The 18,140-nt window shown below is 44.8% G+C and overlaps 3 protein-coding genes across 3 annotated transcripts; all 3 read right to left on the bottom strand.

The window, feature by feature from the left end:
• Positions 1 to 1,303: 1,303 nt before the first annotated feature.
• LOC145902925 (uncharacterized) lies at positions 1,304 to 3,208 on the bottom strand. The gene has a single exon (XM_082991014.1). The coding sequence runs from the start codon at positions 3,206 to 3,208 to the stop codon at positions 1,304 to 1,306; it is 1,905 nt and encodes a 634-aa protein (XP_082847140.1).
• Positions 3,209 to 5,044: 1,836 nt separating this feature from the next.
• On the bottom strand, positions 5,045 to 7,036 carry LOC145902924 (uncharacterized). Its single transcript, XM_082991013.1, has one exon. It carries the CDS (start codon positions 7,034 to 7,036, stop codon positions 5,045 to 5,047), a length of 1,992 nt encoding a protein of 663 aa, XP_082847139.1.
• A 1,941-nt stretch (positions 7,037 to 8,977) lies between these two features.
• Positions 8,978 to 9,925, bottom strand: LOC145902923 (uncharacterized). Its single transcript, XM_082991012.1, has one exon. The coding sequence runs from the start codon at positions 9,923 to 9,925 to the stop codon at positions 8,978 to 8,980; it is 948 nt and encodes a 315-aa protein (XP_082847138.1).
• Positions 9,926 to 18,140: the final 8,215 nt, after the last annotated feature.

Below are 18,140 nucleotides of genomic sequence, written 5' to 3'. Positions count from 1 at the left end.
ATGCACCTGCCGAAAAATTATTGCACCTGCATGGGACAGTACACCGCAGGCCCCATACCAGTATTAAATATACTTAAAAAGGCCCAAAGCGTTTAACTAGATTATGACCGAGAGTTAAAACCAAAGTCATTGTAATCACGCGTTCAACGCATGTCCAAGTTGTGATGTCCAACAAAACGACATGGGAAAAAAGAAGAACTCATTTCCGGTTTAGGTCAATTCCTGACCGGACAATTTAATAGGAAAAACCTGCCGAGCTAGTGGCAGGTGAAAAAATTGTAGCCGGTAGAAGCAGCCACATTATAGTTGTGTTATTAACACGTAATTTGGGCAATATAGGTAACTTAGGCAACCAAACTAACTACGTAAATCAAGTTAAAATAATTACAGGCATTTCTTTGGCAAATAATAAATAAGGTTAATTTAAACACAAGTACTTCTTTCGCAAATGATAAATAAAGCTAAAATAAACATAACTACTTTTAGTTATTCTGAAAACAAAGTCTACCTATACTTAAATAACCTATTAGGGCACTTAGTTAATTAAGCTATATAAATAACTGACGTAATCGACCAAATCGGTCAACTTCAGGTTGCATTCAAGTTGCGCAACAACTCCAAATAAGGTATCAATACGTGTGGCCAACCGCAGACTATACAAGCAGAGCGACTAGCGCCTGCAAAATCAGTGTGTTTTAACTGTTGCTGTGTAAGGGTCTAGGCTGTTGGTTTTGCTTTAGTACACTGTATAGGAGCCCCAATTGTACTGTACTGTACTTGGATTTATTCGTTGGATTATATCAATAAATGGATTTATGAACAACTTTGGACTGTATGTTGCTAACGCTGCCAGGCATACTATTTAGTAATGAAAAGCTCGTCTGGCAAAAGAAAAACTTGTTTGTTCGACGTTTCGGTTGTTATACAACGAACCTTCATCAGGATAATGAAGTAAAAAACGCCCACACGGCGATAAATAGTCACGCGCGCATAAAGCAAAAGGCAAAAAAGGGGGCGAAAGAAACAACACAAGCTAAGAAGCGGGGAGGGGAGAACACCATTAATAGAAAATGCGCGCCAACCGGACGATACCGAGGTCTAAAGCATAGCGCCTCGAGGTGCGCAAGACCATCACGTTCAACCAGGGGGCATGTCGTGCAGACCGTTTATCAAATTGCGATAAACGGGTGGAAAGAAGGTTTCCCTCTTATCATTAAGTGCGAACCCATGTGCGTTTATATGAACAGACTCGATGAACATTCTCTTGTACCTGTCCTTTTCCCGGTCCAAAATTACTGTGTCCTCAAACGATGTACACCTTCTTACACCCTGGAATGCGGTATATTACCCCTCTAGCATCTAACGCACCACCAGCGCGATCTTTAGGATGCGATACCAAGGAGCGTAGTGTAACCGCAGGACGCTCGTACACCAGGATGGAAAAGTCCTCCAGCAGTCTCTTTAAGGTCTCTGAAAGTCCTGGAAAATATGGGAGAACAACCACACCCGCGGTGGGACTTTTGTTGCACTTAGGCAGGGATGCAGGATTTTGGCGCAGAAAGGAGCTTGGGTAACCATTTCTTAAAAGAGCATCCCGCACACTACCCACCTCTTGTTCTCGGGCCTTTTTCTCTGTAACAAGATTGTCCGCTCTGGTGTATAGTGCACGCACTACAGCCCGCTTGTGGGATATAGGGTGCGCTGACCGGAAGGATAGATACCTGTCAGAATGTGTCGGTTTTCGGTAAACACTCGTGCGGAGCGACCCACGGTTTTCCCTTTGAACAGAAACATCTAAAAACGATAAAATCCCACCATGCTCAACCTCCATGGTGAACTTAATGCTCGCTTCGATCGAGTTGAGGTGCTCTAGCAGCGATTCCACGTAGTCGCGATGCACAACCACAAACGTATCGTCCACGTAACGTCGCCACAAGCGTGGGGGACTCAAAAACGTTGACAACGCTCTTTGCTCCACGGATTCCATAACTATGTTGGCGACCACAACTGAAAGCGGAGACCCCATGGCTGTACCAAATATTTGCTTATAAAATTCACCTTTGAACGACAAATAGGTGGCGTCCAGACAAAGTTGAATGCATTCCACGATCTCCGGTAGTGGCCACGAACAACGCGCCTCCAATGTTTCATCTCTCTGCAGTCTTTCTGCCGCCACTTCCACCGCCAACTTCACCGGTACGTTTGTGAAGAGAGAGACGACATCAAATGATACCATTACCTCCTCGTGGTCCACGCGCAATTCTTTCATCTGTGCTGCAAAATGAATAGAATTCCGGACAGCCTCATCCGTTGCACCCACAAGGGGGGCCAAAATACGGGCCACATGTTTAGCAAGATTATACGTTGGAGATCCTACGAACGACACAATAGGCCTAAGTGGAACCCCAGGTTTATGAATCTTTGGAAGACCATAAAGACACGGCGTCCGCCCATCCGTGCTATGCAACTCGAAAAACTCCCTTATTGATAACACTTGCTTATCCCTGTGTAAGCGACCAACCATTGCATTAACCTTTCGTTCGACCACGTGACAGGGATCCCTCTTCACCTTGCGGTAGGTCTTTTCGTCAGCCAACATTAACTTAAGCTTGTTCTCGTAATCCGATCTATTCATAACCACCGTCACATTTCCTTTGTCCGCGGGGAGTATCACAATGTCATTATTATGGCGTAACTGCTTGATAGCTGCGAATTCATCCCTTGACAAATTAGGCTGCGCCCGTTGATGGCTCTTGATGCAGTTAACCACTTTGCTCTGCAACATAGATTTTATGTGGGCCGGCTGGTGCGCAATTCCTTTCTCTACAGACGCTACGATTTGCCTCCAGGGTACACTTGACTGCGCGACGGCGAAGTTCAACCCCAAGGAAAGGACTTCCGATTGTTGGGGCGAAAGTGGGCTACTGGAAAGATTCATTACCCACTTTTTGCTAATGGTTGTGACACCCTGTCGATTCGATCCGTTTTTACATAACTTCGACAAGCGTAGCGCACCCTCTTGCTTGACGCTCTCGTATACATTGCCGCTACCAGCCTCGACGTAGTCTGATACTCTTTCCCACAATTCACTTCGTACGGCTTCTCGCAGATTAGTGCGTAACAGTGCCATGTCCACTGCGTTCTTATTGACCACACGGTGAGAAGATCTTATTCGCAATCCCAAGAACTTGAATCCAACATTGCGCATTATCTTCCTGCCTTCCCACGACTGTATCGGACACCGAAAGCGAGGACAAGCTGGCAACACCTTTTCCCTTAGACACGCGTGATTGAAGTGCAAATGCGCTCTATGCCGTGCGTTGGCCATTGCCAGGCGCACATACCTCCTTAACTGACGTAATACGAAGGACCCATGCGCGTCTCTGACCTCTTTAAATAGTATGTTGCTAACGCTGCCAGGCATACTATTTAGTAATGAAAAGCTCGTCTGGCAAAAGAAAAACTTGTTTATTCGACGTTTCGGTTGTTATACAACGAACCTTCATCAGGATAATGAAGTAAAAAACGCCCACACGGCGATAAATAGTCACGCGCGCATAAAGCAAAAGGCAAAAAAGGCAAAAAAGGGGGCGAAAGAAACAACACAAGCTAAGAAGCGGGGAGGGGGGAACACCATTAATAGAAAATGCGCGCCAACCGGACGATACCGAGGTCTAAAGCATAGCGCCTCGAGGTGCGCAAGACCATCACGTTCAACCAGGGGGCATGTCGTGCAGACCGTTTATCAAATTGCGATAAACGGGTGGAAAGAAGGTTTCCCTCTTATCATTAAGTGCGAACCCATGTGCGTTTATATGAACAGACTCGATGAACACTCTCTTGTACCTGTCCTTTTCCCGGTCCAAAATTACTGTGTCCTCAAAATTAACCGTAATTAACAGATACACTTTGCTGGTAAAATGTTAGCACATACCCAGAATATGTTGAAAATTACTTCGGTTTCAATGATGTGAACAGTGAATCTGTTCGTATGAAGCACCATTCATATTGTGGGGGTAACAAATATAGCTCAGAGTTAAATAAGTAATTTTTTTAAATAGTCATGAACACGTAAAGTGCAGTAACATTTGATTTGAGCAATTGCAAGCATATATTATTCAGCCAAATTGATATTGGGAAAAATATAGCTAATGCAAAAATGCCATGATAAATGAAGAAAAATCATCAAAGCTCTGTGGTAAAATCAACACCAAATGTGTTGCGGACTGTTCATCCAGAGAATTCATGCTCTTAAACCAACTTTTTGAGTTAATTAAATGCCTGTGCTTAAAGAACTGGCCACACAAATTCATGCACATACAGCATTGAAAAAATGTTGTTTTGTCACTAGGTGGCGATAAGTGACTGGAGATGCTTCAAAACATTTCCATGTTCCTCAAAATACATAAACTTACAAATTTAAGCATGAATTTTATACACATTGCGCAGTTTACAAAATGGCAAATTTCCCTTAAGGCCCCCATATCAGTATTTAATCCCCTGTAACGTGCTTTTTCAACGGATCGGCGGCGTTACACGCTACACAGCAGTTTTGGCCTTTATCCCAAATGTGTTAAAAACGCGTCCCAGTTCTCCTATGTAGTGGCCAAGCCCGCAGAACACAACAGACACTTGTATTCAATACAACGAAAATGACCAGCACAACACCAACGGAACAGGAACGGTTTCTATAAACAAGAAAGAAATATAATTTTATACAGCATACGGTTTGCAGACATTCTAGTACACTCAAAAAACTGTTCTGCGACCGATCTATAAGCAAACACAGGCTGCCCGTTGCGAAATCACATTCACAAGCTGCATCAATCAGATGCCGGCAAAACGGATCTAGTGTAAAACTTCCAAATGTCACACAGTTTTCAGAGTTAAACACAGTTATCAGACGTAAACACTACCCACGCTTTGTTCAAATAAAATCAGGTTAAAGCACATGACAAAAAACTGGCAACACAAGTACAAGCAAACCTAACCACGCGGTCTGCACGCGCACAGCTACTGCGCAGCCTTTGTTATGAGTGTTGCGTCAAACATAGAAATCACAACAATAACGAAAAGGTTTGCCAACATCCCGTTGATGTTCCTTTAGACGTGTTCGTAGGGCGCGACCCGTCTCACCAATGTACACCTTCTTGCACCCTGGAATGCGGTATATTACCCCTCTAGCATCTAACGCACCACCAGCGCGATCTTTAGGATGCGATACCAAGGAGCGTAGTGTAACCGCAGGACGCTCGTACACCAGGATGGAAAAGTCCTCCAGCAGTCTCTTTAAGGTCTCTGAAAGTCCTGGAAAATATGGGAGAACAACCACACCCGCGGTGGGACTTTTGTTGCACTTAGGCAGGGATGCAGGATTTTGGCGCAGAAAGGAGCTTGGGTAACCATTTCTTAAAAGAGCATCCCGCACACTACCCACCTCTTGTTCTCGGGCCTTTTTCTCTGTAACAAGATTGTCCGCTCTGGTGTATAGTGCACGCACTACAGCCCGCTTGTGGGATATAGGGTGCGCTGACCGGAAGGATAGATACCTGTCAGAATGTGTCGGTTTTCGGTAAACACTCGTGCGGAGCGACCCACGGTTTTCCCTTTGAACAGAAACATCTAAAAACGATAAAATCCCACCATGCTCAACCTCCATGGTGAACTTAATGCTCGCTTCGATCGAGTTGAGGTGCTCTAGCAGCGATTCCACGTAGTCGCGATGCACAACCACAAACGTATCGTCCACGTAACGTCGCCACAAGCGTGGGGGACTCAAAAACGTTGACAACGCTCTTTGCTCCACGGATTCCATAACTATGTTGGCGACCACAACTGAAAGCGGAGACCCCATGGCTGTACCAAATATTTGCTTATAAAATTCACCTTTGAACGACAAATAGGTGGCGTCCAGACAAAGTTGAATGCATTCCACGATCTCCGGTAGTGGCCACGAACAACGCGCCTCCAATGTTTCATCTCTCTGCAGTCTTTCTGCCGCCACTTCCACCGCCAACTTCACCGGTACGTTTGTGAAGAGAGAGACGACATCAAATGATACCATTACCTCCTCGTGGTCCACGCGCAATTCTTTCATCTGTGCTGCAAAATGAATAGAATTCCGGACGGCCTCATCCGTTGCACCCACAAGGGGGGCCAAAATACGGGCCACATGTTTAGCAAGATTATACGTTGGAGATCCTACGAACGACACAATAGGCCTAAGTGGAACCCCAGGTTTATGAATCTTTGGAAGACCATAAAGACACGGCGTCCGCCCATCCGTGCTATGCAACTCGAAAAACTCCCTTATTGATAACACTTGCTTATCCCTGTGTAAGCGACCAACCATTGCATTAACCTTTCGTTCGACCACGTGACAGGGATCCCTCTTCACCTTGCGGTAGGTCTTTTCGTCAGCCAACATTAACTTAAGCTTGTTCTCGTAATCCGATCTATTCATAACCACCGTCACATTTCCTTTGTCCGCGGGGAGTATCACAATGTCATTATTATGGCGTAACTGCTTGATAGCTGCGAATTCATCCCTTGACAAATTAGGCTGCGCCCGTTGATGGCTCTTGATGCAGTTAACCACTTTGCTCTGCAACATAGATTTTATGTGGGCCGGCTGGTGCGCAATTCCTTTCTCTACAGACGCTACGATTTGCCTCCAGGGTACACTTGACTGCGCGACGGCGAAGTTCAACCCCAAGGAAAGGACTTCCGATTGTTGGGGCGAAAGTGGGCTACTGGAAAGATTCATTACCCACTTTTTGCTAATGGTTGTGACACCCTGTCGATTCGATCCGTTTTTACATAACTTCGACAAGCGTAGCGCACCCTCTTGCTTGACGCTCTCGTATACATTGCCGCTACCAGCCTCGACGTAGTCTGATACTCTTTCCCACAATTCACTTCGTACGGCTTCTCGCAGATTAGTGCGTAACAGTGCCATGTCCACTGCGTTCTTATTGACCACACGGTGAGAAGATCTTATTCGCAATCCCAAGAACTTGAATCCAACATTGCGCATTATCTTCCTGCCTTCCCACAAGTGTATCGGACACCGAAAGCGAAGACAAGCTGGCAACACCTTTTCCCTTAGACACGCGTGATTGAAGTGCAAATGCGCTCTATGCCGTGCGTTGGCCATTGCCAGGCGCACATACCTCCTTAACTGACGTAATACGAAGGACCCATGCGCGTCTCTGACCTCTTTAAATAGTATGTTGCTAACGCTGCCAGGCATACTATTTAGTAATGAAAAGCTCGTCTGGCAAAAGAAAAACTTGTTTGTTCGACGTTTCGGTTGTTATACAACGAACCTTCATCAGGATAATGAAGTAAAAAACGCCCACACGGCGATAAATAGTCACGCGCGCATAAAGCAAAAGGCAAAAAAGGCAAAAAGGGGGCGAAAGAAACAACACAAGCTAAGAAGCGTGGAGGGGGGAACACCATTAATAGAAAATGCGCGCCAACCGGACGATACCGAGGTCTAAAGCATAGCGCCTCGAGGTGCGCAAGACCATCACGTTCAACCAGGGGGCATGTCGTGCAGACCGTTTATCAAATTGCGATAAACGGGTGGAAAGAAGGTTTCCCTCTTATCATTAAGTGCGAACCCATGTGCGTTTATATGAACAGACTCGATGAACACTCTCTTGTACCTGTCCTTTTCCCGGTCCAAAATTACTGTGTCCTCAAAATTAACCGTAATTAACAGATACACTTTGCTGGTAAAATGTTAGCACATACCCAGAATATGTTGAAAATTACTTCGGTTTCAATGATGTGAACAGTGAATCTGTTCGTATGAAGCACCATTCATATTGTGGGGGTAACAAATATAGCTCAGAGTTAAATAAGTAATTTTTTTAAATAGTCATGAACACGTAAAGTGCAGTAACATTTGATTTGAGCAATTGCAAGCATATATTATTCAGCCAAATTGATATTGGGAAAAATATAGCTAATGCAAAAATGCCATGATAAATGAAGAAAAATCATCAAAGCTCTGTGGTAAAATCAACACCAAATGTGTTGCGGACTGTTCATCCAGAGAATTCATGCTCTTAAACCAACTTTTTGAGTTAATTAAATGCCTGTGCTTAAAGAACTGGCCACACAAATTCATGCACATACAGCATTGAAAAAATGTTGTTTTGTCACTAGGTGGCGATAAGTGACTGGAGATGCTTCAAAACATTTCCATGTTCCTCAAAATACATAAACTTACAAATTTAAGCATGAATTTTATACACATAGCGCAGTTTACAAAATGGCAAATTTCCCTTAAGGCCCCCATATCAGTATTTAATCCCCTGTAACGTGCTTTTTCAACGGATCGGCGGCGTTACACGCTACACAGCAGTTTTGGCCTTTATCCCAAATGTGTTAAAAACGCGTCCCAGTTCTCCTATGTAGTGGCCAAGCCCGCAGAACACAACAGACACTTGTATTCAATACAACGAAAATGACCAGCACAACACCAACGGAACAGGAACGGTTTCTATAAACAAGAAAGAAATATAATTTTATACAGTATACGGTTTGCAGACATTCTAGTACACTCAAAAAACTGTTCTGCGACCGATCTATAAGCAAACACAGGCTGCCCGTTGCGAAATCACATTCACAAGCTGCATCAATCAGATGCCGGCAAAACGGGTCTAGTGTAAAACTTCCAAACGTCACACAGTTTTCAGAGTTAAACACAGTTATCAGACGTAAACACTACCCACGCTTTGTTCAAATAAAATCAGGTTAAAGCACATGACAAAAAACTGGCAACACAAGTACAAGCAAACCTAACCACGCGGTCTGCACGCGCACAGCTACTGCGCAGCCTTTGTTATGAGTGTTGCGTCAAACATAGCAATCACAACAATAACGAAAAGAAAAAATCAATTTTGGTTTGGGAATCTACATCCTCCCCCCAAATTGGGAAACCAATTTCACAGCGAACAAAGATTCACAACTCAGTCTCATTCTCTTGCGCGGGGATCACCACGCAGAGTTTAGTGATGGGTCTCCTGAGGAAACCGGCGGCCGTCTTCACTCCAACGCTCCTCACCACCTGGTGTTTATCATGGAATAGTTCGGTGACTTTTCCGAGAGGCCATCGACATCGTGGAGCAGAATCATCAACGAGTAGCACAACACCACCTTTGGAAAAAATACTTCTCCGGGTTTGCCATTTTTGTCTGGAGATGATTGTCCGGAGGTACTCCATCAGCCATCGTTGCCAAAACTCATCGGCAACATGCTGAACCAGGCGGTATCGGCGTCTGGCGTAGCAATCGCTCGGGTAGGTCATCGTCGGCGGCAATCCCACCGATGGGTTAATTCTTAATAGGTGGTTTGGCGTCAAGGGTATGTCTTCACCAACTTCCAGGGAGACTTCAGTTAAAGGTCGTGAATTTATGATGTTCTCCACCTCCAACAGCAACGTGTGTAGGGCGTCATCGTCTAGTTTTCCCTCAGGATAAATCGCCATCATAATTCTTTGGGCGGTTCTGATCATCCGTTCCCACACTACACCCATGTGGCTCGCTCCTGGTGGGTTGAACGACCACTTCACCTTCCGCTGGCGCAAATCGTCGCAGATCTGATTTTGGTTCCATTTTTCCACGTCTTCCTTCATAACGCGGTTAGTACCGACGAAATTGGTTCCGTTATCCGAGTAAATGTGTGATATTGGACCACGTCGTGCAAGAAATCGCCTCAAGACGTTCAAAAAGGCGTCTGTAGTTAGGTCGGCAGCAACTTCTAAATGAACAGCACGACACGTAAACAGACATCCGTACCTTTCAATTTCGCATCTGCGTTGTCTGATCTGCATAGGTCCGAAATAGTCCACACCGACGTGTGAGAATGGTGGTTTGTCAACCTGCAATCTGGACGGAGGCAGGTCAGCCATCAGCTGCTGGCCTGGCTTGGCATTTCTTCGTCGGCAAAACAAGCAATGGCTTATAACCCGACGAACAGTCGCTCGGGCGTTCACTATCCAGTAATGCTGGCACAACAAACTCAATGTGTAGTTGATACCAGCATGTCCTGCACTTCTTGGGCAATTAATTCCGTTAGGCGACAATCATTGGGCAGAATCGCCGGATGCCTTGTTTCGTAGCTCAACCTCGCGTTGTCGAGTCTGCCGCCAACACGAAGTATGTCGTCCTTCAATATAGGATTGAGCCTATAGAGCGCATATTTTGGCAGCAGTTCAACCGTGGGTAGCGATGCAAGCCAGTCAGCAAAGTTCTGACGCTGCACAAACTTGACGAGTTCTGACTCAGCAATTTTTAATTCGTCAACGGATATAGGCGAGTGTGACACGGCACCTCTTTCTTTTTCGCTTTACAGGACAAGTAGCGTTTAAACCTGAGCAACCATGCAGTTGCCAACTTCTAACGATATAGTGACGAAAAATAGCCAATCAAACGATCAGTACCTTTTTCTTCAAGCGTTGATTCTTTCCAAGTCAAAGCTTTTGTAGACCTCAGCAGTAGTTGGTTTCTTGGTGAAACGATTTGGCCACTAGTCGGGTGTTTTTCGTAGGAACTCAGGTCCGGTTAACCACATTCCACTGCACAGTGCATTGGCAGTAACACCGCGAGACGCTGCATCCGCCGGGTTCTCGTCGGTTGGTACGTGCATCCAGTCATTGACACATGAGTGATTCAAAATCTGTGTAATTCTATTTCGCGAAAATATTGGAAAGTTCTTGCTGTCGGCGTGCAAACTCTGCAGCACGATGGATGAAGAGACAAGGACAGTCTTCTAAATCAAGTTCCTCCTTCACTGTTCGTGACATTTTTACTGCATCCACAGCAGCCTCCAGTTCCAGTCGTGGTATGGTTTGCCTTCCTGAACCGGAAAGCAGTGATTTGCCCATCACCAGAGAGCACGTAACGTTCGGGCGGTCATCTACTGACCTCAGGTAACAAGCACAACCCCGTGCTTCTGACGAAGCGTCAGCAAAAACGTGTAACTGTACTTTGGACGCATTGGTGGTCATTCGATAAAAACGAGGTATTCTTACCTCACAAAGGTCACAGAGGCTTTCTCGCCATTTTCGCCACCTGGCTTGATCCGTGGTCGACACGACATCGTCCCATCCATTCTTCCGTTGACACACGTCCCTGTAGATCAATCTGGCTTCTCGGACCACGGGTGCAACGAGTCCCAGGGGGTCAAACAGGGAGTTTGTCACAGAGAGCATTCCACGACATTTAAATCGGTTTGTAATGCAGGACGACATTAAATCCAAACTCGTCCTCCGGCAGACGCCAGCTGATTCCCAGAACACGTTCCTGTACCTCTCCGCCAAGCGAAACATTCTGGATTGATTTGGACCTTTCTCCGTTAGGAACAGAGGTCATCACAGCGTCACTCGATGACAACCAATTTGTCAGCCTGAAACCTCCCGTGGACAGTACACTTCTTAAATTTTCCACCATTTTAATTCCTATTGCTTCTGTGGTGATTAATAATAAACAATCGTCCACATAAAAGTTTTTTTTCTCACAACCTCGGCGACCGAGGATAAAAAAACTTCCCAAATTCACGTGCAATTTCACGTAGGTAGACTGTGGCGCAGCTTGGGGTCGACTTCGCGCCAAATAAATGAACAGTCATTCGGTGCGGCACAGGATCCTTCAGTGTGTCGACTCCTGGCCACCACAAGAATCTGAAGGCGTCACGATCCTGCTGCGTGACGCGTACTTGATGGTACATGGCTTCTATGTCCGCAACCAAAGCCACGGCTTCTTTGCGGAATCTCAGAAGCACTCCAACCAACGAGTTCATCAAGTCTGGTTCTTTCAGCAAGTGATCGTTGATAGAGTTACCGTCGCACTTTGCGGCACAGTTAAAAACGATTCGAAGCTTATCCGACTTCTTTGGGTTGACCACGGGGTGGTGAGGAAGGTACCACTTCCGACCGTCAGTACTAATTTCTTCTTCTGGTACCCGTTCGGCATAACATCTGCTGAACATACTTTTGACTTAAACTTGCATCACGTGACAAACGCTTCCTAAGACCAGACAGTTTCTGTGCCAATTTCAAAGTGTTGGGAAGAACATCTGCCGAAATTCGCCACAACAGTGGTAACTGGTAATGTCCATCTTTGTGTTCCACTTGCTAGGCCATGCAGTCATATAAATATATATAATCCAAACTCCATTGCTTCTCTGTTGCTCCGGAGCCATTGGAGGAAAGATTCATCCCCAAAATCACCAATTCGCATGGGGTAAGTTTCGCCATCATCGGTCACGATGACGTCATCGAAGTTATTTAAGGTATTGAAACGTTCAATTCCTTGCAACAGAAAACTACAGCCCCTGGAGGTTTTTTGTAGAGCATAACCTCTTAGCAAAAACTACGGCGCAAGCACAATACGGCAAAACCTCGCATCGAGTGTCCCATAACGTTACACAATTGCGCAAGCCAGAAAGCCACCCTTTATATGACGATTGGCGCGAACACCGGCGTTCGTATTTTGCGATTCTCGCCCACAATTAACCTTAGTTGATACCTGAAATCGGAGAATTCCTTAAAAAATTTGGACCCCCCGTTTAAAAATTCCTGGATACGCCCCTGAATGTGACAGACCCACCTTTGCGGTAAGTGTACTCCCTGCAGGTGCTTGGGACGAACAGGTGTTCCAAACTTTTGGACATGCTCAGGCGGGACAGGGATTTCGTCAAGTAGCGTCACTTCCGGTAAATTGAACTCCTCTCCCATCAAGGGCAGTACTGACATGGAGATTTTCACAGTGTTCAGCTCTTACTGCTGCAATCGGCAACCAGGTGTCTCACTTCAAGACACCGGAAACACAAACCTTTCGCTCTGACAAATTGTCGTCGCTGACGATGCGATTTTCGTTTAAACGCATAGCAGACGTCGAGGTCATGCGGCATTGCACAACAAGGACACTTTCGTTGTGTAGACTGTTGTTCATTCTGCACCGATTTCTGTGAACTAGTAGAAGCAACGGCGTTGCATGACGTCGCCTTTTGTCGTTTGATACCTTGATTCTTTTCAGGGCCTGAAGGAAAGAGACCTTTCCCGTATATCGAGTTGGCTTCCTCACTCTGCTTTACAACGAAATTCGCAAAATCCGCAAAACGCGCGACTCTACCCGTTTCCCTTTGCAATGCAACAGAAACCCATTTACATTGCATCTCCACAGGTAGCTTGCTAGCAATAGCAACAATAAAACTGACGGAATCTACGGTAGACATACCAGTGATTTCCTCCAATGATACGCAGTATCTCTTAAGGAGGACGACCAACTTTTCCAAACCGTCGGGGTCGTTTCGTCCAATCTTCGGACTTTCTTGCAACTTCCTTTCGCAGCAACGAGCGATGATATGTGGTTGACCATAGCGTTCGTACAATTCTTTCCAGCAAGTTCGTAGCTGATTGCAGGATTTGAGGATGACGTATGGTGCCTCAGCTTTTCATTGACACTCGGCGTGCAATGTTGCAGCAAGTATGTAAGTCTTAAATCATCACAGTCCAATCTGCTAGCAATATGAATTTTGTATCGATTTGCAAAAACCTCCGTATAATGAGGTTTAAAGTGTGTCGTGGAGGTATGTCCGTTATGTGGCGAATAAATGTTATCACGTGGTACCTTTTGGCGACTAGGACGTTCGAATTCCTTGAACTTTATTTCATTTGGTTTAGGATCTTGGATCACTATATCTTCAGGATTCTTGGGACACACTGTGTTTTTTTTTTGGGTTCGTATTTTAACGAACAAACACTAGCAACTTCTTCCCATGCGTTCAGTTCGGCTTCTGCTAGTTATAACTTCCGCTGAGATTCGCGATCAGCGATTTCAGCTTCCAATTTTCGTTTATCCAGTTCTCGTTCAAGAGTGAACTCGGCTTGTTTTAATTCCTCTTCTTTTCGTTCTTCATCTTGCTTGCGTGCTAAACGAGCAAGATTTAGCTTCACACGACTTTCCTTTAACTTAATACTGTATGTCGAGCTCCGAGAAGATCTTACGCTCCCAGTGTGAATAGTGGATTCACATCGTTTCGACGTTCTACTTGCGGGCAGTGAACGACTTCCAGCTTCCGAGACAGGCAACGGCGTTAGAATGTCTCGCAGCCACTGCCTGACGCGAATGTCGAACTCGTTCTTGCCTCGAACACAATCCCTTTTTCGAGACACACTTCCCGGCATCGTGGCCTCATCGGACATATCTTCACACAGGTTCATAACCTCGGTGTAGCTTGCTTCTACGGCAAGCAACGCTTCTTGAAGTTTTTCCTTTTCGCGGTTGAGCATTACCCTCTCAGCATCGAGGTAATCATCTTGTCACTGTTTTAATGCACATCCAAGCCGTTTTCTCTTCTTGTTTGGATCGGCGGCGTTACACGCTATTCAGCAGTTTGGGCCAAATGTGTTAAAAACGCGTCCCAGTTCTCCTAGGTAGTGGCCAAGCCCGCAGAACACAACAAACACTTGCATTCAATACAACGAAAATGACCAGCACAACACCAACGGAACAGGAACGGTTTTTATAAACAAGAAAGAAATACAATTGTATACAGTAAACGGTTTGCAGACATTCTAGTACACTCACCAAACAGTTTTGCGACCGATCTATAAGCAGGCACAGGCTGCCCGTTGCGAAATCACATTCACAAGCTGCATCAATCAGATGCCGGCAAAACTTCCAAATGTCACACAGTTTTCAGAGATAAACACAGTTATCAGACGTAAACACTACCCACGCCTTATTCAAATTGGGAATCCTTATTCAAATAGAATCAGGTTAAAGCACATGACAAAAAACTGGAAACACGACAACAAGCAAACCTAACCACGCGGTCTGCACGCGCAGCCTGTGTTATGAGTGTTGAGTCAAACATAGAAATCACAACAATAACGAAAATAAATAATAAATTTTGGTTTGGGAATCTACACCTCAAATCAAGTTTTAAGGCTATCAGCATTATTACCCATACTGAGTGATTTTTTTGCCCACAACAATTCTTGTGGTCGGTGACCCATGAAAATCTACTGGTACTATTCAAAGAGTAAAAAAATTGATTGCAGCTGCATCGGACAAGACACGGCGGGTCTGGTGTACTTTTAGCACCACACCTAATATCTCAGCTATCCCTAGCACTACAAACCTGTCATTACCTATGACGTAACGAAATTTACAAGAGTTCGAAGTTTTCCTCTCTATGCGCGCTACGCCCGTCAACGAACTGCAATAGCATACTCCGTAAGGTACAACACCCACAAAACAAAAGTGTTGTTTGATGAAAATTTAAATGTCTCACAAGTAACCTGCATTGCGTCGTGCCACTATTACTGATTTGTGAAATGCCTTCTTAAAGCAAACACGCCAAAGTAGACCGTAGTTATTACGAAAAAAGCACAACAAACGTACAACATGTACTCTTTTCACCACGACAAATTGTCAGGATCTTAGAGCAAAAATCACTGGTCCAATAGAGTCCAGTGTGGCATCATCAGAAAGGTGTAACCCTCTACTTTACACCAAAGTTAAGTTTAAAGATATATTTCGATTGTGCGACACCTAGTGTCGTTTAGAACAAGGACAATTTACGAAACATTGTGACGTCACAAGCAAACTACCAATCGAATCGAAACTTGCATCGATCGAAAGACATGTCCTTTGTGACAAAGCGTATCAAATTTCAGCTTGCAGCAACCCTACTTTTGAGTTGGGCTCCAATCAAAGACCCCCACCTAATTCGCTCGTATATACGCAAAAAGGCCGAAACCGTACATGTGTACTTTTAGCACCGCGTCAAAAGTAGGGACCCCATAGGGTAGGTTGATGCATTGTGTGGAAGGTCTATCCTTCTACTTTCCCATCCACCAAACTTTAAGTTCCTACTGTGTTTGTGCGACACCTAGTGTCGTTTAGAACAAGGACGATTTACGAAACATTGTGACGTTACAAGCAAACTACCAATCGAATCGAAACTTGCATCGATCAAAATACATGTCCTTTGTGACAAAGCGTATCAAATTTAAGCTTGCAGCAACCCTACTTTTGAGTTGGGCTCCCATCAAAGACCCCCACCTAATTCGCTCGTATGCACGCAAAAAGGCCGAAACCGTGCATGTGTACTTTTAGCACCGCGTCAAAAGTAGGGACCCCATAGGGTAGGTTGATGCATTGTGTGGAAGGTCTATCCTTCTACTTTCCCATCCACCAAACTTTAAGTTCCTACTGTGTTTGTGCGACACCTAGTGTCGTTTAGAACAAGAACGATTTACGAAACATTGTGACGTTACAAGCAAACTACCAATCGAATCGAAACTTGCATCGATCAAAATACATGTCCTTTATGACAAAGCGTATCAAATTTCAGCTTGCAGCAACCTTTACTTTTGAGTTGGGACCCCATCAAAGACCCCCACCTAATTCGCTCGTATACATGCAAAAAGGAGGACTGACTCGTGGGGGAAAATATTCATTTCGGTGGAGTTAATTTACCCAGCTCCACAAAGTTATCTGTTCTGTTCAATTACGAGCTTAAAGTTTATGGACTGTTTTGAGGATTTGATGAGGTGTTGGGGGAATGTTCTTTAAAAAGCGGGGTTTATTGTGGATTCTGTTACACGTTTTCTGAATGTTATGGGGCAGAGAGGTATTTAGATGTTATAGTTTGCAGTGGTGTCAAAATAGGTGGTGGTCATGTTAAGAAGTGCGTTGAGGGTGTTTTTAGCCGGGGGTAATAAAGGCTGAAAAGAAGGGCAGTTGTAAAATAGGCGTGTAAATATTCCAAAAGGGTATATGCAAAAGTGACCGTGAGGGTCTTAATCTAATGGAAGGGAGGACTGTTAGCAAGGGGAGAATTTTATGGCACGGGGGTTGGCGATTCTGAAGGGCAACGAGAAGGTTCAGATCTCCCTGCCTGACGCCTCTCCTGACCGGAAATTCCATCGTTGCAAAACCTTGACTATGGCCCGGAAATTGGCGGAAGAGTGAAAAGCAGAAAGGTAATGAAGGGGAAAGCGCCTAAGGACCTATATGGGTATTAGATAGAAGAAATCCTATGTTCAAGGCCCTCAGCTGTAATGCATCTAGCGACTGTTCCGCTTGTTTCCCAATGACCGTTGGTGGGTCTTGTGACTTACATAGGGACCTAAAATTCTTCAAAGTTAAAAAAAAAATTTGCTCCTGGATGAGACTGTACAGATCAAGGACTTGTTGGGCCTCCGGGAAGATCATATGACTAACAGGGGGGTATAACCAGCCCTGGGGGAGGGCTTTGACTGTTTTTCAGCAACTAAATTTGATGCAATCGCATACAGAAGAGTTGGAACTTACAAAAAAATGCAAATGAGTGGGTAGTTGAACGATTCATTTCTCTGCAAAATCCAGTTTTTTTGTTGTTGCTCTATTAACCAAAATACTGAGTAACCAGGGGGGCAAATGACCCTAGGGTGGTGGCTAAACCATTGTTTCGGAGACTAATTTTGATCAAAATTTGTAGATATGAAATGGATCTTTTATAAAATCACAAATGATTGGACACTTAAGCGATTCATTTTTCCACAAATACAGCCTGATTTTTTTGCTCCATTTTCAACATAAATTTCAGTAGCACCCACCAGCAAGTTACTACCTAATTGGAATAGCCCAAAACCCCACTAAAACTGCCCCAAACACCCCAAAATTCGCCATGACAACAGCACGCACATGTGCGCTCATTCAACCGTAAATTTAACTTAATTGCGTGCTTTGCTTGGTGATGCATGAATTTCCATTGTGACACAGGTCTGTTCACTCTTCAGTTGGTTCTACATCGAGTTCCCTGCGAAGTGAAATACATCGCAGTAGAGTTAAGGTAAAAATTGCTCGTCTGGCTCACCAGCTTTAATGAGCCTTCAGTTTCGTATGAAAAAGACCCTGCCTATAATGTCGCCACCCTTTACCTACTACCCGAGAACCGTACCGTAGCACAAGCGCGAACGTGAAGTCTAGACTCGTTGGTAAAACCCAGAGGTGGAGGAGCGTTACTTACCTAGACCTGTCATTAAAAAGTTTGACGGTGATCCACTGAACTATTGGTCGTTTGTTCGTCAATTCGACACGTATATTGCAAAAAGAGCTCCAAATGACGAT

Source organism: Ascidia mentula, chromosome 5, assembly GCF_947561715.1.
Source record: "Ascidia mentula chromosome 5, kaAscMent1.1, whole genome shotgun sequence".
In the NCBI taxonomy this organism is placed as follows: domain Eukaryota; kingdom Metazoa; phylum Chordata; class Ascidiacea; order Phlebobranchia; family Ascidiidae; genus Ascidia; species Ascidia mentula.
This window is presented reverse-complemented; position numbering and strand designations above follow the sequence as displayed.